Source organism: Biomphalaria glabrata, chromosome 12 (assembly GCF_947242115.1).
Source record: "Biomphalaria glabrata chromosome 12, xgBioGlab47.1, whole genome shotgun sequence".
In the NCBI taxonomy this organism is placed as follows: domain Eukaryota; kingdom Metazoa; phylum Mollusca; class Gastropoda; family Planorbidae; genus Biomphalaria; species Biomphalaria glabrata.
In genome coordinates, this window is record NC_074722.1 from 11,071,568 (window position 1) to 11,098,562 (window position 26,995).

Consider the following 26,995-nt stretch of genomic DNA (forward strand, 5'->3'; position numbering starts at 1 on the left):
TACTTAGATGTATTTAAATTAGTCTGTCATAATGTGGAAATTAGAAGCTGCAGATTTTTTTTTAAATATAATTTTCCTTGTCTTCCCACCTAAAGTTCTCCTTTTAAAATAAAGAGTTCTTATAAAGTAGATTTCCTTGTTAGAAATCAACTTCAAGTTTTTTTCAACTGGACACCTGCTAAGGTCATCGATTAATTGAAGTTATTCTGCATTCGGATTAGTCTTAGAATTATGGTTCGTTCAGAACTAGTCGTCATCTATTTTGCTAAATAGTCTACTTGCGTGAATTTCTTTGACACAAATTACATTTCATCTCTTTCTCTCTCTCTTTTCCTTCTTTCTCTTCTTGTCTCTCTTCTCTTTCTTTATTTTTCATTCTCTTGACGGATACTTCTTACACGTAGATCTATATAATTTGCGAATAGCAAATAAGACGATTATTTTCATCTTCATAGAAGCACAAAGTAATGATAAGCTTATTAAAATATTTTTGTACCAAAAAAATAATGTCAGCGATAGGTCTGCAGAAAGTGTTTCCAGTGTAAACTACACTCAGACTGTTTTACATTAAATTTAATGAGCATAGCCATATCTAGGAATGCATTCTTCCACTACTTACAGGTTCTAATCCAAATTGAGATTTGATGTAGGTCTATAACTATAAAGCGGAATATAAAATATATTGATAATATTCTACAATCACAGTGAATCAGTAACATTATAACTAACAATCTGAGTACAATCTTATCAATCTAATCAAATCTAGATCTAGTGATTTCTAGTCACTACGACACTAGACTAGCTAGTCTAGCCCTAGCCTGCCCTAGGCTGTATTGTCTAGTAAGTAGCCTAGGCTAGCTCAGTACACTAGTCTAGTGACTAGTATTAGTTATCACAGTAGCTTGAGTAGGTCACAGGTGTAATCAAGTCACTGGCTGAAGTTGTCAAGTGAGACACTCACTCACTCAGACTCAGTCTTACTTAGTAAGTTAGTTAGTCTTAGATGACTTACTAAACTTAGGTCTTACTCTTAGACTTGAGACAAGTATTAATAACTCATTAACTGTTAGTTAGTGTTATGTGTAATGTTTTCACTATTTCAGAGTATTTGCAATCTAGATCTATGCATTTAAATGCAGCATTATCTATAATTATTATCATAATCATTAGAATTCAATCTTGAATCTAGACTTAAGACGTACTTTTACTAGATCTAGTAACTTAGTAAGATATTGTAAGATTATTACCTCTAATTCTAGTCTAGATCTAGATTATTCTAGGTGAGTAGTACTAGATGTACTCACAGCAGACTAACTAAGTAACTTCTAAAGAAGTCATCATTTAAGTTTTAATTTAACATTATCATGATCAATGATGATGATCATCATGATTCATCATTCATGTAGCATCCTAAGCATCTAGACCAGTGTTTCTCAAACTGTGTGCCGCGGCACACTAGTGTGCCGCCAAAGATTTGCAGGTATGCCGCAGGAGTTATCAGAACGCCACACGTGCAGCGTTACACAGGTGTGCCTACTATTAAATTTTTATTTTATGTTGCGACAACATCCCCACTTGCAACGTCCAGTAATAGTAGTGGATCGCTCCATTGTAACGGAAAGGGGTATTAGCTATTCAGGTTATGGAATGGTCCACTATACATATATTATTATAATGACTCAAATGTAGGCCACCTTAGCAGATGCACAACAGTTCTTGAATTGGTAACGATAATAATAAGCGATGTGTTTCATGTAAATTGTTTAGGTGTATGCTAATAATAACAAATTATCACTAAGCGTTATTTTCATTGTTATCCATGAAGAAATATGTTAGAAATACGTTAGCAAGAATGAAACTGCGAAAGCGTTAAATGAAAAGCAAGAAACCAAACGAAGGTACAAAGAAGATAACATCAGATATGGTTTCATATCTTTTGGACCTGAAGATGCTCCATTGCCATTCTGTCTGATCTGTAATGCAACTCTATCGGATGAGGCGCTTGTTCCAATCCAATTGAAGAGACACTTGGATACAAAACATCCAGCTGTAAAAGCGCAACCGAAGGAATACTTCGAAAACATCATGACTCAACAAAATAAACAAGCTAAGAAACTTACGAACTACCTAAAGCTGCCAGAAAAGGGATTAATTGCAAGTTATAAGGTAGCTCAGTTATTAGCAAAACGCAAGAAAGCACACACAGAGGCTGAATCAGTCATTGCACCAGCTTTAGCAATTGTTGTTGAAACTATCCTTGGACCCGATGCCGCTGAAAAAGTTAAAAAAGTTGCTTTGTCAAATGGTACTATCTTGTGCAGAATTGAAGATTTACAAGATCAAATCTGCGAAAACTTTGACGTGACTGACGATGAAGTGTCTCTCCTGTGGTCTCTTCAAGTTGATGAATCCACTAACGTTAGTGGCAAAGCTCAGCTGCTAGCTTTTATTCGGTTCATAAAGGATTAAAAATGTGTCAACGAATACTTATTTTGCAAAGACTTACCAACTACGACCAAAGGCGAACATATTTTTAAAGTGGTGAACGAAAACATTTTGCTATTCAAACTACAGTGGAAAAACTGTGTCAGCGTTTGCACCCACGGCTGTCCTTCCATGCAGGGAAATAGAAAGGGATTCGTCACTCTTGTGGGTCAAGAAAATCCATATGTATTAGTTGTTCACTGCATGATCCACAGATAAGCTCTTGCCTTCAAATCTTTGCCGAAAGATTTGATGTCTGTTCTGGATCAAGAGATTGAAGTTGTAAACTTCATCTAATCTCGACCGCTTGCATCTCCCGACTTTTCTCAGAGCTTTGTGAAGCAATGGATTCAGACTACAAATGTCTCCTGTATTACGCCAACGTTCATTGGCTCTCCAGGGGAAAAGTGTTAAAGCGTGTCGTCCAACTCAAGGCTGAGCTGATTTCATTCTAAGAGGCTGAAAAAAAAAGACTTTCTAGATTTTCTATTCATGACCAGATCTGGTGGGTTAAGGTGACATTTCTCTCTGATTTATTTGACAAATTAAATTCATTGAATTTAAGTCTTCAAGGACCATCGGAAACCATCATCACTGCATTCTCAAAACTTAAATCATTTGGTGGAAAATTGTCTTTGTGGCAAAGTAAGATCTCGAAAGGACTGCTTTCCTACTTACAATGAATGTGCTTCAGATAAAGAAATCACCCCCGAATTCTGGACACTTTGAAACACCTGCAGTCAACATTGCAGCATTACTTGCCAACAGTTGGAAGTATTGAATATAGATGGTTTATCTATCCATTTGGAAACAATGAAGCTACAAATCTTACAACTGAAGAAGAAGAGCAGCTCATTGATTTAAAAAACGATGCAGTTCTTAAGTCAAGTTTTGCCAAGAAAGCATGGATATGTTTTGGATTTCAATCACTAAATTATATCCTGCAATCAGTTTAAAAGCAATCAAAATAATTCTTCCATTTGCATCTTCATTGTTTTGTGAGTTTGGATTTTCAGCACTGACTGAAATCAAGTCTAAGAAAAGAGAGACTTCTTACAATAGACGATGAAATGCGAGTTTGTTTGTCGATTTAGGAGCCTCAATTAGGTCGCATTTGCTCTCAAAAACAGGCACACCCTTCACATTAAATGAAATACTTAAAAACAGGTTAAATCTTTTTATTAGAAAACAACTGTTGCTCGTCATGGTGTGCCGCGACATTTTTGTAGTTTGTTTACTGTGCCGGCAGACAAAAAAGTTTGAGAAACACTGATCTAGACTACACTGTCTACACTCTACACCTGGTGACCTAGAGTTTACTGACCTAGATTCCTAGATATCTAGATCTAGTTTTTTTTTAGTTATGTAGAGCTTGCTGAAAGGATTACAAGGACACCAAATTTATCTTTATTTCTATGGTATACATAGGAGCAAACTTATGCCGTTTAATGTGTATAAAAATGGACTATTAGATAGAAAATGTTTGACTAAATGTGATAGAAAAAATGAATATTTGTCGTAAACTCATTATAAAATAACTTTATAACCATAATAGATAAAAGCTTGAAATTTGGAACAACTATACTCCATTATATGCTTCAGTGGCGTAGCTAGGGTGGGGGGAGGAGGGGAAGAATTTGAAAATCTCCCCTGGGCCCCCAAACGCCCCTGATATGCTTTTGACTTTCATTGCTTCATCACATAGTCACTTTATCATTCATTAACAGCTAAACCAATTGTTTGTAAATCCAATTTGATCCTTTTTTTCTAGAATACCATTTGATAGAAATTTCCTCAGCTTTATAATATTTTTTTTTCAAATGGTATATTTATATATATATATATATATATATATATATATATTATATGGCTCCTTTTGTCTCGAAAGGCAATGGATGCGCCCAAATGAGTCACTGGTTTTGGCTTAATCTTGAGACGGGGCAGAATATGGTGTGGCTAATCAAGCCAATTCTAGAACGGCAGACTTTGCCACAATTCGTACATGTGTATGCCTCTGATTTAGGGCTAGCAGACAGGGCAGCTTTCTTTTTATCCCTCTTGATTAAAGCCGCTTCAATTCTTTTGTTCTCAGCAAGGGTTGTCCCAGCACGCACAGTCTGTCTCCATGCACTCCGGTCTTTGGCTATGTTTTCCCACATACTTTCGCTGATGTCTGAGGCTCTCATGTCTCGCTTGCAGACATCTCTATATGTTAGTCTTGGGCGGCCCTTGGGTCTGACTCCTTCCACAAGCTCAGCATATAAGATATCTTTCGGGATTCTGCCATCTGGCATGCGGGTGACATGTCCGAGCCAGCGTAATCTTCTTTGTGTCAGGAGAGCATACATGCTGTTCATATTGGCCAATCTTAAAACTTCCTGATTGGAGACATGGTCCCTCCAAGAGATGCCCATTATGCGTCTCAGGCAGCGCAAGTGGAAACTATTCAATCTGTGCTCTTGGTACATGTATGTTGACCAGCTCTCACTGCCATAAAGGAGAGTGCTCACAACACAGGCGTAGTAGACTAGGATTTTGGTCGCTGTGGTTAATTTACCATTTTCCCAGACGCGCTTGGAGAGTTTTGCCAATGCTGTGGTAGCTTTTCCTATCCTTTTTGTCAGCTCGATGTCTAAGTCTAGGTTACTGACAATTGTTGAACCCAAGTAGGTAAATTCCTGCACCACTGAAAGGGTGTGGTTCCCAATTTGTATTATAGGTATTTCTGCGACGTCTTGTGCCAGGATTTCGGTCTTGGAGAGACTTATAGTAAGGCTAAACTCTTGACAAGCAGCTGCTAAGGCGTTCACTAGCTTCTGTAGACCTCCTTGTGAGTGAGATACGAGTGCCACATCATCGGCAAACAGCAGCTCTCTTATCAAGATACGACGCCTTTTCGTTTTGGCTTTAAGACGTGCCAGGTTAAAGAGCCTTCCATCGGATCTGCTATGGATGTATATTCCGTCTTCCAGGGATTTAAAAGCACTGGATAGTACGACTGAGAAGAAGATGCCAAATAGTGTAGGGGCCAGTACACATCCTTGTTTGACACCGCTCTTAATGGAGAATGGCCTGGAGGAAGAACTTTCAAACTGAACGGTGCCCTGCATATTTTCGTGAAAAGCTGACACTAGTTTTTTTAACTTATTTGGGCAGCCGATTCTCTCTAGTACAGCAAACAGACCGCTTCTGCTAACAAGGTCAAAGGCCTTGGTCAAATCAATAAATGCTATGAAGAGGGGCTGCTTTTGTTCTCTGCTCTTCTCCTGTAGCTGCCGAAGAGATTATATATATATATATATAATGTAAAATAACCCCTTGATAGAATTATCTCCACTAGGTTGATCAAAAATTAGCCTTTAAGCTATGCTTTTAAATAATTTATACTTGATATCATCAACGAGAATAGCCAATGACTGGCACAGCAGGTCGATGCATCATGGGGTGACTTAATTTAACAGATTGATCAAAGATTAGAATTTAAGCAATATATTTAAATAAATTATACTTGATTTGATATCATGAACGAGAATTGCTAATGTCTGGAACAGCAGGTCGATGCATCATGGGGTGAACTTAATTTAACATCATCAGAATGAGCCCAAACTTGCCTCAATAAAAAGCTGATTTCCTTTTGTATTTTCTGTATCCAAGGATAGAAGAAAAGATTTCAAACACCACTTTATAATTGAAATATTCATTTTAATATTATAGTCTTAGATTGTAATGGTAGTAATAATTTTTCCAATTAGCCAATTCGAAAAAATGCCTAATTTGGCTTTAATTTTAACTGATAACAGCAGGTTGGGGTAATTTTTTTTAACTTTGGAGGACAAAATGGCATTACAAATTAACAACGATAGTAAATTTATGCAAAATCATTCTTACCTTTGACTTTGCTGTAATTTTCTAAATAAACACGACTTTCGTTTATTGACAATGTGGTGTCACTCAAAAACATAGGAATCCTCCTTTAAGATTATCACAAAGGTTTTTAAAAAATGAAGCGAATGTATAAACAATAATCAAACAACTAACTCCATGGGTTTAGGAAGTCTAGCCATGCTGTTTCAAAACTATATATATATATAGCAGCTAGTCTAGCAGTTTATACTGGTCAGTAGAGTAAGGATGTCAAAGGTAAGCTATTTTAATAGCTCTATTCATACTATCTTTACATTCACGCATTCACTTTACTTACAACAGTATTCTTTTGTTTAATTGTTTATAATATTAGTGAAACGCAAATTAAGCCCTGCAGGGCGTTGATAAGATATGGCTATTATAAAATATACATTCTAGATCTAAATATGATTATATAATGTTGTATAAAATATCTAGATCTAGCCCATTATTATAGGATAGAGATCTATATTTATATTTAAGAAGATAAGAGTTCTGAGACAAAGAGAAATTAGATCTAGAAAGATAAAAAGTGACCTGCTAATTGATATTTATTTGCTATGTTGACCACATACAGATACACTAGTGAAAATTGGGTGACTTTCTAATTGCCACTTTTATAGGTTGCGTTTACAATGTATTTTAGTATGTTGCAAACACATAACCAGTTAACAAGATGAGCATTATTTCAATCAGGAGGTCACTTTTTTTACAATTGCAATTTATTTGCTATGTTGACAACACATGAATACGCTAGTGAAAATCTGGTCCCATTGTTCTAATTACCACTTTTATAGAGAAAACTATACCATTCCACCCATCACTTTGGTCAGTATCAAACTGCTGACATTAATAATATAGTTAGCTTCTTAAATTATTTTTTTTCATCCAGTATGTCCAATCATTACACATTTTACATGTCCAAGATTGTTAATGTAATAGTGTTACTACTGACCAATGTCTTTGATCTAAATGAACTATTGAATACATTTTTTTTTATAAAATTGAATGTATTACAGTTGGGCTTCATCTAGATGTCTGGTTGGTGAAATTGTGTCAGTCCAACTTGATCAACATATCAACACTACTAGAATTTGAAGCTTGTGAAAGATGGCAGCTGCTATGTTTACTCGTTTAACTAAATTCAACAAAGGAGATGAGTATGAAGACCTTGATGGGGATGATAATGTGGAAATGGACATCACAGACATGTACAGATCAGTTGGAAAAACACCAGGAGGTGTAATCACCTCTGCTGAGAGGGGAGCTGTCCAGCGCCAGAAGCCAGCTGACAATTCATCTGTCCCTCCTGAAGGTGTGCCCTTTTGTTTTAGCAGTTTTTTACTTTAATAATTGTTTGTATTGTAATAACTTAAGGGAGGCAACTCAACGAGATATAGGTGTTTATTTACAGCATCTTCATTTCGGCTCTAGACTTGGGCAGAAATAGTTCTCTTCTAATGTCGACATCCTTTTCTGTCTAGTTTCTGGCAGTGCGCACCTTCTGCATGATCTTGAATGTTTGTGCGTATGGCATGGTTATAACAGTATCATTTTAAACAAGCTTAAAAAATGAATTTTCTAATAGGCGTTTAACACAAAATTTGTGATTATGATGTGTAGTATAGTGTTTAAGTTAACAGCATTCAACTACTGTAAAGAACATAATGGCATTCAACTACTGTGTGGAACACATCATTCTTGAAACATAAGAAATAAGCTACCCGTAGGATATTTTTGCAGTGCACAACAGTGAGAACCTCTGAAGCTTTACATAGACAAGGAGCATCTAATCTTCGTCTTTAAATCCCCTTACACTTTATGCTCGACTGTTGTTTTTTTTTTTTATTTATGTTAAGTCTTTCTCTCCTAATTAACAATGCCATCGTTGATTTGACCCCATTAAATTAAATTAATTTTTAGTTTTGGAAAGTATATTTTGTGTTGTATAAGAAGAGCATGGTTTCACATATAATTCTAGACCAAAAGAAATGTTTTCTGATTACAAACAAAAATGTTATTGAAGTATAATCACAAGAGGGTAGAATGTACACATGTGATAAATGAACAATTCTGTCAGAACATTGAAAAATAATTATGGAGATAAAGAGAAGAAACATTTCATATGAATGCTTTGACAAAGGCTGTGCTTGTATCAGTCTCCTTGCATATAAATGCTTACATCAAGGTGGAATGTTTTATGTCTATGTGTTGAAAATGTATACATTTGCATTCTTACAACGCTTATGAATTGGTGAGTGTCAATATTTTGTCTATTAAATTTTTTGTTTTCCAAACATAGAAACATTTACTGTTCAAGAATGTATTGACCAAATAGGATTTGGCAAATTTCAAGTGAAACTCTCTATACTGACAGGTTTTGCATGGGTAGGTACAGACCTCATATTAAGGCTAGATAGATTATTACATATATGGCAAGCTATTCTTTTTTTTTTAACTATCATTAAAACAAATTTTAGAATAATTCTTACATTAATTCATATAGTGAAGTGTTTCCAAAACTTTGTCCTATTTTTGTGTAAGGCTTGATAAGGTGTTCCATGAAATATTGGAGTAACCTAATTTACTAGTAGGTTTCCACATGAATTAGTTCCTTAGTAAATACAGAAAAGAAAAAAAAATGTTATTAGTTCTTCTCTGTAACAGAAAAAAAATTTATGACAACATCACATTTAATCTTTGAACTGATATAGATTCTGACTCTAATTTGATACAAAGATCAACTATTAAATTATTTCTGGTCGAGTTTGTCTGAAGAGTACTACAATATTTCAAAACCAGCCACCATTCTCTTACTTCTGTTTCCTACAAACTATTTATGCGAAGCATGACTTTCTTATTATGTTACAACAAACTCATAGTATAAAAACAAGCTTAGCGCCACTCTAGATATTGTAGTACATCTTAACAAATATCACAACTGATATCAAGAAGTTATACGCTACAGGAACATCATGTTGCAGAAGTCATTAAACCTTTTTATTTATTTTTTTCCTAAATTTATGCATCATATTTATTTTGGTTTCATACTTTATCATAAATAATAATGCTAAATTTAGAATATAGTTTAAGTCTTTTTATTTTATTTAAACAAATAGGAAAAAAATCAAACAATAACAAAGTGTTTGGTTAAATTCTTCAAATGTGCAAAGTGTTCCATTAGAGAAAGTGTTTGGGAAACACTGATGTAACATGTTATTGAGACCATGCTACTTTAATAGAGAGGTGGGGCTGGTATGAAATTCCTAAACTATTTAACTGCAATGAAGTGAGCTTTTTTATTATTATGTTTAAGGTTTATTATAGCTTCATTTGCCTTGGCGAACTAGTTCTGCTCTGCTAATTTTTTTTTTAAAGATTTTTATTCTGTTTAGTGTACAGTTTGTCTTGTATTTATTTACTTTATTGACCCTATTATATAGACTTACATTAAATTATTGTTCAGATCTATGGGAACTTACTCTTACATTAAATTTTTGTTCAGATCTATGGGAACATACACTTATATTAAATTGTTGTTCAGATCTATAGGAACATACACTTATATTAAATTGTTGTTCAGATCTATAGGAACATACACTTATATTAAATTGTTGTTCAGATCTATAGGAACATACACTTACATTAAATTGTTGTTGATATCTCTGAGAACATACACTTACATTAAATCATTGTTCATATCTCTGGGAACATACACTTACATTAAATTGTTGTTCATATCTCTGGGAACATACAAGCTTACTTGTGTGTGTATTTACTTGTTCTTAGATGGCAGATGCCATGGAGATGATGATACTAGCTATTCTGTCCCCTGCACTTCACTGTGAGTGGAGACTAGAAGGCTGGCAGGAGGCCCTGATCACAACAGTAAGAATGTTTTAATACTTAATGGCTTATTCATGTTTAGTAATCAAGTTGCACTAAAAGTATGTGTTTTAAGTTACTTTCTAAATGCTACTTTGATTGTCAAATTTCTAAATGGAATAATATTTTTCTTATTGCATGACACAGTTTGAATATTTGTTTGTTATTTGTTAAATGCTTGGCTTCTGGACAGGGAGGTCCCAGGTTCGAATCTTGGTCCAATCAGCTCATATGAGTACCTGACTTAAGTTGGGGAAAGTAAAGACAGTTGGTCATTGTGCTGACCACATAACACCCCACTCATTAACTGTTGACCACAAAAACAGAAGACCTTTACATCATCTACCCTATAGATGGCAAGGTCTGAAAAGGGCTATTTTTTTTATCTGCTACTAATTAAAATTATCAATGTGTTGAATAATATTGTATGTTTGAAATTTTTTTTTCTAGTGTATTTTTTGTAGCAGTTGTAAACTAATTTCCTTTGAGGTAATCATTATTTCTTTGTATCCTTCTAAAACACTTGCAGGTTGTGTTCTGTGGGATGATGTGTAGCTCCAGCGTGTGGGGCTCCATCTGTGACAAGTATGGCAGAAAAACTGTGAGTGGCTTCTTGTACTTCACTTGTGTCATTCAAACTTTTGTCGCATATCAAACTGCTGAAGACTGGCTTATCTTGTTGTCATAGCATGACTTGGCTTATGTCCTGGCTTATCTTATTGTCATAGCATGACTTGGCTTATGTCCTGGCTTATCTTGTCATAGCATGACTTGGCTTATGTCCTGGCTTATCTTGTTGTCATAGCATGACTTGGCTTATCTTGTTGTCATAGCATGACTTGGCTTATGTCTTGGCTTATCTTATGTCCTAGTGTACACATATCTCCTAATCAGTCTCTGGCATAGTTAGGGAGAGTAAAAGTGATTGGCTAGATGAGACAGCTGCTTGTGTTTGTCACAGAACACCTGCATCAACTGTTGTTGATTGAAATTTGTGAATCACATCATTCCTATGAATCTCAATGGAAAATTGGATTCTTTACAATCATATCATTAGCTCTGATTAACTACATATAGAATATTTATATTGCTTGGTTTAAAAATGAATATTGTCCTCTCTTCACTGCCACAAACACACACACACACACACACACACACATGAAGTGTATTGTTGTTTTAGGAATTAAAATGGTTGTGTTGATATGGACAGTAAAAATGACAAGAAATAAACATGAAGAATGCATTTTTTCATTTTATCATTACTCTACTACAATCATATAGATAAGCTTAAGAAATGTTTTATTTCTTTGTAGAAGTCTTACAGCAATGCATTGCCTAAGCTTTTTGATAATTGTTTATACAGATTTTAAAAAAAATATTCCAGTTAACTTGATGTTCAAACATTGTCTAATTACATTGTTAAATTGGAAATTTGTTTCTCATTGTATTCCCAGGAGCTGATACTCTGTTCTTTAATCACTTGTTACTTTGGTATCTTGAGTGCTTTTGCACCTAATTTCATATGGATGTTGGTTCTAAGAGGATTGGTTGGATTTGGCATTGGGGGTGCCCCACAATCGTAAGTAGACCTGAGATGTCTTTTGGTCATTTCATTCATTTTTATTCTTTTTATTCACCTTTTTTTTTAATTATTATTCTAGGAATCTAGAAATACAGATATTTAATAAGAAAGCTTTATACTGCAAAATAAAATGGGTTTTACATTTTACATTAAAAATGTATTAAAAGTCAAGAAAAGAAATATACAAATCATTTTTTTAAATCATACAATTGGATTAAATATGAAAAATGTAACTTCAATAATAATATTTTTGTAAAAAGTGCAGTCAGCTGTAAGGGGCCGTATGGCAAATCCCTTGGGCACTGAACTAGAATTTCAAATAAGAAGCATGATAATTTAGGCCTACTCAAATGGGTATTTTATCAAGAAATGTAAAGGCATTCTATTCTAGTATACTTGACACCTGTAGTAACTCTTTTATTACTTGCTCATGAGCTCAACGTAGCCGTGTGTGTAATTAATATAAAAAACAACCAAAAAGTATTGTTAACTTTCTTTTCCTCACAGAGTCACATTATATGCTGAATTTTTGCCCAGTAAGTCCAGAGCCACATGCGTCACTTTAATAGAAATTTTCTGGGCAGTTGGGGCCTGCTTCGAGGTGCTTCTTGCCCTTTTCGTTATGCCTACCCTAGGCTGGTCATACTTGTTGGGGATCTCTGCACTCCCTTTGCTCATCTTTTCCTGCTTCTGTGTGGTAAGTTTTAATCTCTCTTGAGTTCAATGAACTCACTACATTGTAGGTTTATATTGCTCATTTATTATTGTCTAGTTGGTCCAACAAGCCACTGCTTTGTCAGCCAGTGTTTTAAGAGGACCATTTTTTTTAATGCTGTTGATGTTATCTCTAACTATGACAAATGTTTCTGTGCCAGTGGCTGCCTGAGAGTGCAAGGTATGACATGACCAGAGGATGCTATGATAAGGCACTTCACACACTGGAGAGAATTGCCAAAGATAATGGAAAACCCATGCCACTAGGCAAACTGGTAGAACCCCATGCACATGTGAGTCCACCATTGATGCTTGATTTAGTGTAGATGAATTGTACCGGTATTTGAAATAAAAATAAATCTACTTTTTAAATTTCTACAGTCCATCAAACGAGGTCGTGTCAAGGATCTCTTTATTCCAGAATTAAAAGTGACCACTGTACTGCTATGGATTATTTGGTAAATGATTGGATTACTTTTTGTATTGATTGGTAGTTTGCAAAATACTGTCCCATGCTCTTCCATTATCAACCTAACAGTCCAGTTATAGGCCTATTGTGAATGGGAATTATAAATCTCATGTTTTGTTCCTACTTTGTGTTTGTAACTGTTTTGTTGTTTTTTTTTAAACTTTCTAGTTAACCCTTAAAACGCTTGTGGTAGTTTAGCCTCTAAACAACAGAATTGTAATTCCATTTTGTATGCACTCAGTGTAAAACAGCTCAGCACTTTAAGGGTTAAAATGATAACTATATAATGCATTATAAAGTATAGGAATAAATGACCAGTAAGATTAATACTAATACATTTTGACTAAATAAAAAGTTTGTTTTAATTTTTTTATTTCCTCTTCCTAATCAGCTGCAAATTTTATATATCAAAATCACTTGGAATTTTTAGTTAAATATTTGCATTTCTATCTTTTAAGCTCTCTAAAGAATGATTTCATTTGAAAAAAAAACCATCTGATCTTTTCAGGTTAGTCTGTGCCTTCTCATACTATGGTATAGTCTTGCTGACAACAGCCATGTTTGAAAATCCTGACGGTTGCCATGGTAAGTTGCTTTTCAAGACTCACAACAAAAAATGTATTTCTTTTTCCTCATTACTAAATTTAACTACTGGGCCCGAACAGACCGAAGTATTGATCTAAAAAGATCTAAGTTTGTATATACATCACCTAAATAAAAAGACCATTTTATCTCACAGTTCAGTCTGATGTAGTAGAGATAGAGCATAACCTTTACCATCACCTTAGTCTGTTGAACCTTTGTGGGCACCATGATCTCCATTCCTCTCTGCCTTTTGTCTTGGATAGAATCTCTTTCAATGACAGGCCCATCCATTCATTAATGTCTTTCCATCGCTTTCTCTGTCTGCCTTTTTCTTCTTTTTCCTGATACTTTCCCTGAAGGAAGATCTCTGCAAGCCCTGAGGACCTTGTGATTTGACCATAAAGTTTTAATTTGTATTTTTTGACAGTGGTCAGCAGGTCATAGCAAGGCCCAATAGCCATTGTGATCCTGTTTCTATTCTATTCTTTTGTGATGGTCAGCATGATGGCTCAACATTGATGCTGAGGTGTTTGGGGTTTCATTGAATGAAGACTGTTCCATTCATAAAAAGGATTCCATCAGCTTTATATAATTGTTTTTAACATTGTGTTTTTGTGTGAAGCCTCTAACCACCATTTTTTTTTTTTTTCATTTTTTCTCTCTAAGGAACTGACGTGAAGTTCAACCCAAACCCAAGCTGTTACCTGGAATGTAAGAGTTTGACCACCAAGGATTACATTGACCTAACATGGACCACTTTTGCAGAATTCCCAGGTGATATTTCAGAATACATTTGAGAATGATAGTTAAAAATATAAACTTGTTCTTGATGCTTCTAATAAATTTTAGAAGAAGAGGATAGGACACTATTACCAAATGTACTTAGGCTTAGATCCTCCCACAATGACACTGAATTCTTGTCTTTTGGCTTGCTTGATTGAAATTTTAATTCTTTTTTTTTCTTTCCCGTTTGGTTCTGTTTTCTTTTTATCTGCTTTGTATTTTAGAAAAAAACATTTAAAAAAAAAAACTTTTTATAAATTTTACAAAGTTTTGAATTGTTTTGTTCATTGCACAATGGTGATACTAATTGTTATTGAGAGGACAAAAATTATTATGATTCTAGGTAAATATTCCTTGTTTTAGCATTATCCTAAAGCAAAAAAATGTTTGTGGCTTGTTTATCCCTCTTTCATTTTTGCTTATAATCTCGTGTGTATCTGAATAATTGGAATCTTCAAAGATTTTTTTTTTTTTAAACTTTTGTCTTATCATCAACTTAGAAACTTTTGCAATCTTCGGAATCAAAAACACTGCCATTATTATAGACACTTTTGCTATTAACATTATTAGGAATGATTTTTGAAACAATTATCTAAACCTGTCAGGTCTGTTCATCACTGCGTACCTCCTCAACAAGATCGGCAGGAAGTACACAATGGTTGCAGAGTTCCTGATCTTCACACTGTTTGTACTACTGGTCAATATATGTATGACCAGGTGAGTAGACAAGACATACGCGTCCTTTTTTAAGGACTTCAAAGTATAAACAATATCATAAATAGAACAAAATATTTCTTCAGTTTTAGTTTTGCTGTTCATTTTAATTATTTTTTAATTACTGAATGAATTTCAACTCAGAACAAGAGAATAAGAAATGTTGTGCTTAATTCAAAACAATTGACATGTTGAATTGTGAATATTAACGTTTTTGTTTTCAAAAGTTGCTGTTGAACCAATTTGTAACACAATACAGAATGAGGAAATGTTTTTCAATAAGGCTTTTAGTTCTTTACATTTAAATGTGACAGCACAAATCCAATGCTGACTTTTCCCCATTGGGGATGCTAAAAACAGACATCTTTGCTTTTAGATATATAGAGAGAAAGTAGTGATTAATCTTGTCAAGCTAAAAACAATAGTTTCTTTTCTAACTTTCAGGGCTGTGCTGACATTCTTTTTGTTTATAGCTCGAGCGTTTATCTCTGGAGCTTTTCAAGGAGCATATGTGTACACGCCAGAAGTAAGTCAAAGTTTACCTCCCATTCTTTTTATATCCCATCCCAACTGTAACTCTCTGTCTAGCCCAAGTAGTTACTGAGTCTAGTTTCTATCATTTCGATAACATGGATTTTTTTTTAAAGGAAGTACACTTTTATAACCTTGGGATCTAAAGGCAGATGATCTGTTTCTATGATCGACAGTTAATTAAGGTGTCATGACAAACTGCCTTAACTTTCCCCTATGTATATATCAGATATCCATTATAGTCAGGTGGACTCAAAGATGTCCTAAAAATCCCAAAATTCAAAATCGCAGTGTTCACTGAGATTCAAACCCAAGACACCTCGATTTGGAAGCCAAGGGCTTTACTACTGAGCCACCACACCCAATAAGGAAGGAAATAATTGTTTTAATATTTTGTAAATTACATTATATAAGTAAATGATTTATTTCATCTCCTTTGTTCTCATTTCATCAATTATTGTATTGTGTCATCCCTTGGGTCTTCTGGTTGATGTGAAATTAAAAACTCTAATTAAAAAACCGTGGCTACTTGTAGTGCTGCTGATGGTAAATTGTATTATCACATATTATAACAATTTTAATTTGCTTCTTGTTGCTTTAGGTCTATCCTACTTCCATGCGTGCACTTGGTCTAGGCACCTGTAGTGGCATGGCTCGCATTGGCGCAATAGTGACACCTTTTGTGGCGCAGGTAAGCATTGCTTGATAAACAGCTGGAGGGAGGGATTTTCTTTTTGGTTATTACTACATGTATTGTTGTAACTCTGCCTTGCACAGGCACTTATAGTGTGGACCAGCAGCACACTATTTGTTCACCATGGACTGTATGTTTACATGTGGAAAGAGGAGATTAGATTTCCGCCTAAATGGAAAATTAAAATTTAATACCTTGAGCTAAAGCTTGGGTCAATCACTCTAGAGTATAGAAAGGTGAGGAGAAGCGTAGGTCATCTGTGTGGGTTGTCTTGTCAAGAATTTGTCTATAGAAAATGTGGAAGGGTCATTGCAGCAAATGGTAGACTTTACTTTGGGTTTGTGAAGGCCATTGGTCTTAAGACAATCTAAATGTTTGAGAACGATATGGTCTGTGAACCTTTAGGAAAATAAAGACAGAAGCAGCCAAGGTGAATCATGCAGGCAAGAGCTAGAAGACCTTATAGCCAAGACTGACATTTATGTTTATTGTAACCATTTCACATCTTTTAATAAATATCATTCCTCTTTTCCTTGATCCCTTGTTGGGTTGCCTCCCTTTAATTGGTTACACTAAAACAAGACATGAGCTGAATCATTTTAATATAGAATAAGATATAATAAAATTGTGTTCAGGACAAAGGATATTTCTGAGATCTTTAAACCTTAACCTTTTTTTTCCTGTTGTGCATATTCTTAAGTTTTCAAAGATAAAACTTAATTAAAAAAGGCCAAAAAAAATATATATTGTTCGAATTTACTGAATTTTTTTTTTCCTTTAAATTATAAATACTTTCTAACTTGTGCTTATTTCTTAAAACTAGTGTACAACTAATCACTACAAATCTGTCAAAACTTGCCAGATCACAGACGTCTAGTTCACTTTTATCATTTTTCATTTCAAGCTGGCTTCTGGTCAGATGTTTGCAGGAAATAAAATAGAATTACTTTTATCTCTGTTATAAACAGAACAGATGAAATAAAGGATCACATCCCTTACTTCTTTATCATGTGAAGCTTCATTTATTGCTTGATGCTATTGTTGGTGTTTGTATTGTTTGCTTTATTTCCTATTTCTTTTTTAAATTAAATGCTTGAAATGAAATAAAAAAATTAATTTCTACTTACTTGTATCAGGTTTTGCTGAAGGAGTCCGCCTATGCAGCTGTTTCCACTTATGGTGTCATGTGCCTGATTGCTTCTATTGCTGCTTTCCTTCTGCCAATAGAGACCAAAGGACGAGAAATGAAGGTAGCCCCTAATTTAAATAATTTCTCTACATCAATTTGTTTGCATAGTTTTTCCCCATTCTTATTTTATTGTATTTAGTTATAATCACTCCTTACTGATCTGAGGTAAATAAGGGCCCAAATCCCATCTGGTCTGAGTTAAATAAGGACCCAAACTCCTTACAGATCTGAGGTAAATAAGGACCCAAACTCCTTACAGATCTGAGGTAAATAAGGACCCAAACTCCTTACAGATCTGAGGTAAATAAGGACCCAAACTCCTTACAGATCTGAGGTAAATAAGGACCCAAACTCCTTACAGATCTGAGGTAAATAAGGACCCAAACTCCTTACAGATCTGAGGTAAATAAGGACCCAAACTTCTTACAGATCTGAGGTAAATAAGGACCCAAACTCCTTACAGATCTGAGGTAAATAAGGACCCAAACTCCTTACAGATCTGAGGTAAATAAGGACCCAAACTCCTTACAGATCTGAGGTAAATAAGGACCCAAACTTCTTACAGATATGAGGTAAATAAGGACCCAAACTTCTTACAGATCTGAGGTAAATAAGGACCCAAACTCCTTACAGATCTGAGGTAAATAAGGACCCAAACTCCTTACAGATCTGAGGTAAATAAGGATCCAAACCTTACAGATCTGAGGTAAATAAGGACCCAAACTTCTTACAGATCTGAGTGAAATAAGGACCCAAACTCCTTACAGATCTGAGGTAAATAAGGACCCAAACCTTACAGATCTGAGGTAAATAAGGACCCAAACTCCTTACAGATCTGAGGTAAATAAGGACCCAAACCTTACAGATCTGAGGTAAATAAGGACCCAAACTTCTTACAGATCTGAGGTAAATAAGGACCCAAACTTCTTACAGATCTGAGTGAAATAAAAGCTGATAAAACACTCAATTACCCATTGTGCCTTTTTTGTTCCCAGTTTCCTTGTGATCTTTCATGTTATTGAATTGAATCCTAGTTCTATGTTATGAGTGTTCACCAGATTGTCTAGCAATATTTACTTGAGACAATAGACAGGTCATTCCTTCTTGTAAGAAGAGAACAGTTTAAAAGTTGTTTATATTTTTGCGGAATGACTTGAGGTCTAGTAATTTTGCTGTAAATGTAAGACAAAGTTTTCCCAATCATTTAACTAAGTTGTACTAACACGATGTGCTCAATGAGGAAAAACTTCTAAGATACATTGTACTTAATAACTTTTATAAGCTTCTCTATTCTCTAGGACTCTGGTGTTGAAGGACCCAGTAAAGCCAAGAACTAAAAGTTAAGTATTGGAAGCTGTTCACACCTGCTACACGTCTGCTTCAGTTTCTCTATTTTGATCACATTTGGTAAAGCATGGACTCTGTGATGCTTTGAAGCAATTGCTCTCAATTTCACTGTCGGCTATGTCAGCTGTGTGATATTATGAGGAGTATGTTTTTTTGTGCCATTCCTGTTGATGGTTTGTTATTTATTTAAAATGACATTTTTATTTTGGTTGAAAAAAATAGAGATCTACTAGTGGAGAGAACTCTTCTCATTATTGTATCATCTCTAACTGAAGAAACAACAAACAATGAACCTTTCTGTTGTATTCAAGATGTTCAGTGTATTTGTGGTCAAAGTTTGATGGTCTCGTGCTGATTAGTAGTCATACAGAGTGCACTCAGTCAATATTTTTCAATGTTGCCATCAGATAAAGTGATTTGTGAAACTTTTGCTATGTAATCAAATCTAGTGTGACATCAGTCACAATGCAAAAGCTGGGCACAACTTTATATGTGTTACCACTGAGCATAAACTTCAGTAACTTTTTTGTTGTATATATAATTCATTCTACACTTTTTTTTAATGCTTTATTTACACTTACACACAAAGGATGAAGACATTTACTGAGGGACAACTTTGGTCCTGTAAGATTGTATATGAAATTCTAAACACAGAATTCTTTTTGGTAATTGTTTTGTTTTTTGCTGGGTTTTTTTTTTGGTTCCCATGACGTTTTTTTTAGTTGAATCTCAGATTATTTATTTAAAAACTATGACATTGTCTTATATTTTATTTCTTTGTTTTATTTTATACATGATGGGCTGTGAAATATTTTATAAACTGTATTCTCGGTTTCACTTCAACCAACTGGTGTTGGACTCAGGCTTAGTGAACTGATCCTATTGGGCCATTTTGTTTTATTTTTATAAAGGAACTAGAGTTTCTGTTGTTTTATATATTAAAAGAAAAAAACTATTTGAAGAGAACAACGGAGGTACATTGTGATTTATAAAAGATAGTATGCATCAATACAAATTGTAGAAATACAGAATTTTTATTCCTTTGGGGTTGCAATGATTATTTTCTTTTTTTGGAAACAAGAATTTTTCTGATAGAATAAGTTAAGAACAGCAATAACATTTAAAGAACTTTACTCTGGGTCCCTAAACACCTTTCTTGTAACCACTCAGAAGACTTTAGAGAAATAATATTTTTGACTATTGGTAGGCAGACTATACAAAACTCTACAGTTTGATTTTTATTTTTTAAATAATTGTTCTGTCCACTGACTTTTAAGACAATGTGATATAGATAATTTTTTAACTTACTAGAATGTTTGAATAAAGGCTTTTATCATTGTGATTTTTTTAAAACTATATAAGGCTTACCAATATTTTTATGTATGTATCTAAACTACTTATTTTTAAAGCTTATCAATCATTATAAACATGTATTGCTGGAAGATCAGATTTATCGTCTTTATTCTGACCTATGATATTAATTGATTGAGGCCACACTTCTTTTTTTTTTTCAATGTTTTGTTTTGTATTTACTGTTTGAGGATTTCATGCAAGAATCTCACAAGTTCAATACATTATTATCTTGGTACTTGTATGGATGGCTGCCTGATCATTAGGTATGCCCTCTAGAATGGGTGTGTCCCTGTAGAGTAGTTAGCTCATTATCAACTAGCTTACCTTTCAACCTGGTTGTGAGCTATGACTGTAGACTTGTCACAATGGTCCCCGGTTTGATCACTGCATAACCCTATCCTCTGCCATCCTGAATGAGGTTTGAGCTTGGATGTAATAATCTTCAATTCTGAGGGGAACATCTGAAACATGTAACACAAACAAAAACCATTTAAATACTCACATTTACTCAGTAGTATTTTGATATGTAAGGACTTGTACAAATAAAAACCTACCATTTTTATTAAAACTTTAGGTTTCAGATAGTAAGAAAGAAAACTTAAATAGACCGCCGGTGGACAACGGCTTTGCATGAGATGCGTAAGAATATGCAGATTGCAACTGGTTTGTTTAGTCATGGGAAGCACTGCACTCATCCTTAATCTTTGGAACCGAAGATGTCTCCATTATTGTTAGTAGCATTAGACTGAGATTTGAACAGATTTGAGTTTAGGATATTTATATATGGTAAATAAATAGCATTTTGTCAATTTTTTTTTTTTTTTTTTTTACTTTATCCAATCTGAATCTCAATTTTTTTCTTAAAATGCTTAACATTTAAATGGTCTTTATATATATCTAAACAAAATAGTGTCATTATGACAGTGTAAAGATTTTTCTTTTGCCTGTGGGGAAAGTGGACATTCTAAAATGAATGTAAACATTGTTTGGGGATTTATTTTTTATCTTTACTATTTCAAATGCATTTAGAGGTCAGTAATGTGGAATTTTGTTTTGATTTAAGCCTGTTGGTGACTGAGTTGAATATAAAAGCCAGGCTCTGACTAATGTAGAAAAGAACCAAATATAAATAATGTCAACAGAATGTTGAGTCTATAAAAGGAAATAGGTTATACGACCAAGGTGTTTTTTTTATGTTCTTTAACAATTTTGTTACTAAAATACTAGGCTTATTCAAGGTTTTAAAAGTTTTTTTTTAAATATTTATATATATAAAAAATGTCACATTCTTTTCAAAACACTATCTCAATAAATGTTATATGTTCTTGTTCATCAAACATCTGAGCAACTGGCAAATGCTTGCAGTATTGTAACAATGAGATTATTTATAATTTTAGTAACATTTTACAGTCTTAGTCAAGTAGCAATTTTTTTTTTGTCAACAGAATTATTGTAAATCTATTTGTTGGATGTAAATCTTTTTGTTGATTGTAAATCTGTTTACATCTGATTTTTTTTTCATTATTTCACTACAGGTTTTTAATTAATCTAAATGTGTTTTTTTTATTACAGAAATGTGTTTTTTTTCTTTCCAGTAAGATTGTATGGCACACAATTAGGTCTTAATACCATTGTGGTGATGGTACAATTGTCTCACGGTTAAAACCACCTTGAAGACACTGGAGAACTATTTGTTTAGCTGCAAGTAATATAAACAATGCAATAAAAACAGCTGCACTATAATGACCTACAAAACAATATTAAAGTCTGCCTATTGAAATATAGTCAAACGTCATCACTTTATTTAAAACATTAAATATGATGTACAAGATTTAGATTGCAACAAGTTGCATGTAGCACATGTGTAGTCATGGGTTGTTATATCATTACACAATTCAATCTTTAAATATATTACTCAATGTAATATTTCCAGTGTCATTCATTTAGCAGAAGAAATGAAAATGTTAAAAATAAAAAAGTAAGCTACTTTGTATTTGGAAATCTGTTTTAAAAAATTAAAGTAAATGCAATTTACTTTTAAGTAATTAAAGGTTGTCTACATAATTGTAAACTAAATGTTTCACCACCATTTTAATTTAAAAATTGTAAAGATTCACTCTAAGGCAGTCTACTCTAGATGTAAATACAGTGTCACCCAGAACTACTTCTATATTACTGTTATGCTTCTAGCCAGAACTGAGCTTGCCAATTTGTAGATTATTTTGTCTCAGCCAGCATTACTATGTGGTGTAACTGAGTATCTTGTATCTGCCCGCTCCCATCCCCCTTCGTCCTGCGGGAGGTTTGGACTAGGAAGTAAACTATGGTCAACTCTGAAGGAACATCCGAAACATGTAAAACATTTTACAAGCAAACATCTTAAAATAGCAGCGCCGGACTTAACTATTGTGACCAAGAAGTCATGGAAACAGAACAAGTAATCTACTATGTATATTTACAGGTCACTAAATAGCAGGGCCGGACTTAACAATTGTGGGGCCCTATGCGAAATGGATTTTGCAGGGCCAAGTTTGGGTAGGGAAGCAGATAATAAGTAAAATTTAAGAGTTTGTATTAGAAAATACATTCGTCTATGCATTATATTCATTTTACTACGTATATAATAATTCTGTTTCCTACAAAGATCACGTTCAATAGTAAGAATTACTAAAAGTTTCAATCTATCTTTGAGAATTGTTGACCTCAAGTAATTCTTCATTAGTCTGAGGCGCGAGAAGCTTCTTTCACCAGATTACACAATTACGGCTAATGCATAATGCCGTTTTTATTTATCACGCATAGGATTGGGGTTTTCCATATTGAATGACACCCAAAAGGACAATTTTTGTCTATATATTTCTGTATATTTTAAGAACTTTTTTGTATATTTTGCAATTTCGGGAGATTTCCAGGAGCTCCTAGTAAATTGACAGGAGAGTACGATAAATCTGTTTTAAGTTATAAAATGGTTTAATTTAATAATTTATACACCTTGAAGTAGCGTGGGTCTTATGAAAGTTCAGGGCCCACTGCGGTCACATAGGTTGCAGTGACCTTAGGCTTCTCCTCAAAATAGCGGCGCATGCTACACCACCAGTCGACTAGTACTATATAAATCTTTAAAGTACTTAAGGCTTACAGGTTATCAGCCATTAACTTCAAATCTCTGTCCCATGTTGTGACTTACTTTGGACTATTTTCTAAAACTGTCAAAATCTTTTACTTATTTACAATTACTGCATTTATTATTTTTTTAGGATGTAAACCAAATTTTTTATTGGAGTCCCGAGTTGACTTTAATATTTCATTAAATATTTTTTTATTCAAACAATCATAATATTGTTTCTATTAAGGTTGTCATTGAAAGCTTTTTTGGCATTCAAAATCTACTAAGATCTGATTTCTTATTTATTCCTTAGTAAAAACATTGGATGATATTGCAAAGATGATATTTGAAAATGAGTGGGGTTTTTGGGGGTTTTTTTATTTTACTCTTGACCTCTTTACCTTTAATTGTTAATATGCTGTTCCAATAACTTTCAAATACTTAATTTTTTAAAATCCCATTGAAGTGAACTAGAAATGTCTAGTGATGTATTTCCTTTTTACCAATTACTTTGTTCTTACAAATTTTCATTGAAATATTTTGCTTGGAAAAAACAAAATATATTGTACTTATTTCAAGGGAAGTACTTACAGTCTGTGCCTAGGCTAAATGGAGTTTTACCAATGACAATCTAGCCTAATCCCTTTAAATTTTATTGTTTGTTCATCATGGTTCAATGATGACTCATACTACTGAAGGGTTGGACAATAGTCTCCCACCAACTGTGGGAATGTTAAGTTCATTTCTGCTTTGGGTTGAGCTTCCCACAAGTTGTCAAACAACTAAGTAAAAAGAAAAAAATACCCCTGAAAGAAAATTCCTTTTTACTATTTTTAGAAAATGGTTTTAAAATAAATAAAAGCGGAGAAAATAAGATTAAAAAAAAAACATCCTATTGATCTGACCAATGAAACAGGTGAATTTTCTACTTTTGCATCATCGTAACTCTAATTAGTGTTATAGACCATTCTATTTTAAATGTTCTCTTGCCATGCATGTCAATGAATATGAAAAGCCTTTATGCTTTTTTCTTTTATTTATACATTATATTGAAAAAATTATACAGGTTTTCGCTGCGTATAGTAAATGATTAAAAATTTCTTGTCCAATAACATTTTGAAAATCTGATTGTTTTGTTTTTTAAAGACAGTCTTGAGCAGCCCCTGTTAATAAGGAAATGACTTTTTTTTTGTTTGAGGCTGATTGGAATGTATTTGTTCCCTTTGTGTAATGTGATAGTCTGCTTGAACTTTTCTGTTTCACATGACTGAAGAGTTGCTTTACTTCTGATTTCTATACATTCACAATGTTTCTACTGGTTCATCCCAAGTACATACATGACTTACATTTGATTAGCTCTAATCTGATAGAATTCTATGTCCAGATTGCTCTGATCTCAATTTTAAAACATTGATTTCTGCATTGAAACTTTGTAAACATTTGTTTAAATTTCTCTCCAGAACCCTTCAACGTCTTTCTCCTAAAGGCTTGCACTCTTAAAGGGGGGGGGGGCGGCTGAGTGATAAAGCGCTTGACTTCCAAACCAAGGGGTCTCAGGTTATAATCTCAATGAAGATTGGGATTTTAATTTCGGGATTTTCAGGACGTCCCTAAGCCCATACAACTCTAATGGGTACCTAACATTATTTAGTCAAAGTTAAGGCGTTTTTTCATGACACCCTCATTAACACTTGGCCATAGAAACAGATGACCCTGCATTGTATATATCGTAGGATCTAAAAGTTGTACTCTAAGGAGTGCACTCAGTACTAGAAATCTCTGTGTAGCTGCCTTAGAAATGGAGTGCAACTAAAAAGTAAACATTGACCATTAAGTTAATAAGACAGATGGAATAAATCCCCACAACCTACTGTAAGACTTTAACCAAAAGCTGTATAGACTCAAGAAAGTCCTCAAATATTATCTGTCCAGGATTTGAACCCAGGCCCTACAACTTGGCTACTGCTTTATTGTACCATGCATACTAAAAAGTGTGTCTATTTCTTATTTTCATTTTTAATTCTTGGTTGTGGTGCAAAGAAATATAAATAAACAAAACTGTCACAGGATTTTGAAGTTTATCTAGTATTTATTCTGTGTATCTAAACTGGTATGATCCTGTCTTACCTTTTTAAACTGGCTTATATCTCTTCCCACCTTAACAATGTATGTCTCCTTGAAACTTATTTAGGTTGGACATTTTTTATTTTTTTTTGCTGTGATTTGACTAGTGACATCAGTGTTATGAATCCATATTGCCCCCCCCCCCTTTTTCCTGGGCTAAAAAAAAGTTGGGTACCACTGACTTGTCATCTGGAGGTTCTGATATGGTTCTGGGGAAGAATAAAAACTCTTAGCCAATATTTTGTTGGGGTCTAGTGAACAATGTCATATATAGTCTTTAAATGCAGACTGTTGCCAATGTGGTTTTAGAATTATATACTTTATTTTGGCTTTGTATGTATGAATATAAAAATACATTCTGTACATTTTTTGTTGTTGTTGCTACCACTATTTAACAATTGGGATGCCATCACATTTAATATTGAAAGTCGTCTCCCTTGTGTCACAATGGATAACACTAAAACGAATGTTGTATATTATGTTATCGGTATAATATCAGTGTAACATTAGACTAATGTTTCGTAGAAGAACCTGTGTTTAGACAGAGCTATTATGTACTTATTTATTTAATATTTCAATCGAAGGGAAATAATGTGTTGCTTGTTAAACAGTAAACCATGTGGAATATTCTGACAGAGTTATTTGCCTTTATTCTAAATAATGTTTTTTTTTTTTTTTTTTGATGACCTGGGCTGAAAACGTATTCTCAAATACATTATTAAATATACGAGTTCACACCAAGCCGAGCTCCCCCACCTCATCTATACAACATTCTTAATATAATCGTATTTGCTAAGATTATTGTTCTACATGTCATTTCTCAAGCTATTCTCCGGGATATCATTAAGAAGGTGATGTAACTCATTTTAACTCTCTGTGATAGGAAACAAGTATTCTGGCCTCTTCCAGGTTTTCGACCTGAAACCATCGGACTACCAAAGTATTTCTCTAGTGCCACCCTGTCACTATATTATAGTAAGTTTTGACTTGACTGAACCCTAACCCTAGAGGCATTCGTCGTCTAGACTTAAATGTTAAAGCGTCGCTTTTAATATATAAAATTAGGTTTATTCAACAAGTCTCAGCACATTTAGACAACAAGTCTCAGCAGATCTAATTGTAATTTGGCCTAAATCCCCATTCACCGTGACTGCACAACTTTCAGAATCTTGGAGCCTACTAGCGGTTTGTGTACAAATATTTGAATAGACAATTAATCCTTACGATACCGTCTTTGGTTTTTCTGCCTTGAGGGTTGGTAATTCTTTTCTTTGACATTCTCTTTGAGTGGCTGCGAGGTTTGTGCCATTCCGTTTGAAATGATCACCTCTTTTACACGGCGATGCTGTTCTCTATGTTGAGATGGAGTTGAAGGGTTGAATTTTTTTCTATTGTTTCATAAGTTAGATCTAGTGACCCGATAACTAAGATATGTCTGGAATCCTCGTTTGGAGAAGCAGTAGGCCTAACAGAATTTTATCGTCTAAGTAAAAAAAACATGAAAAGATTAAACACAATCAACACATGCTTGT

The 26,995-nt window shown here is 34.0% G+C and overlaps 1 protein-coding gene across 2 annotated transcripts; it reads left to right on the forward strand.

Annotated features, from left to right (window-relative positions):
* The first annotated feature begins 503 nt into the window (after positions 1-503).
* On the forward strand, positions 504-26,093 carry LOC106059600 (synaptic vesicle 2-related protein-like). Of its 2 annotated transcripts, XM_013217265.2 has the most exons (16): positions 504-646; positions 7,407-7,702; positions 8,690-8,775; positions 10,177-10,275; positions 10,802-10,873; positions 11,727-11,851; positions 12,362-12,551; positions 12,730-12,861; positions 12,950-13,026; positions 13,546-13,622; positions 14,289-14,396; positions 15,011-15,122; positions 15,564-15,645; positions 16,252-16,341; positions 17,481-17,594; positions 18,832-26,093. In XM_013217265.2, exons 2-16 carry the CDS (start codon positions 7,498-7,500, stop codon positions 18,868-18,870), a joined length of 1,608 nt encoding a protein of 535 aa, XP_013072719.1. In that variant the 5' UTR covers positions 504-646; positions 7,407-7,497; the 3' UTR covers positions 18,871-26,093. The 2 variants fall into 2 exon arrangements, with proteins under 2 accessions (XP_013072719.1, XP_055862961.1); XM_056006986.1 differs by lacking the exons at positions 504-646; positions 7,407-7,702; positions 8,690-8,775 and adding an exon at positions 9,524-9,676.
* Positions 26,094-26,995: the final 902 nt, after the last annotated feature.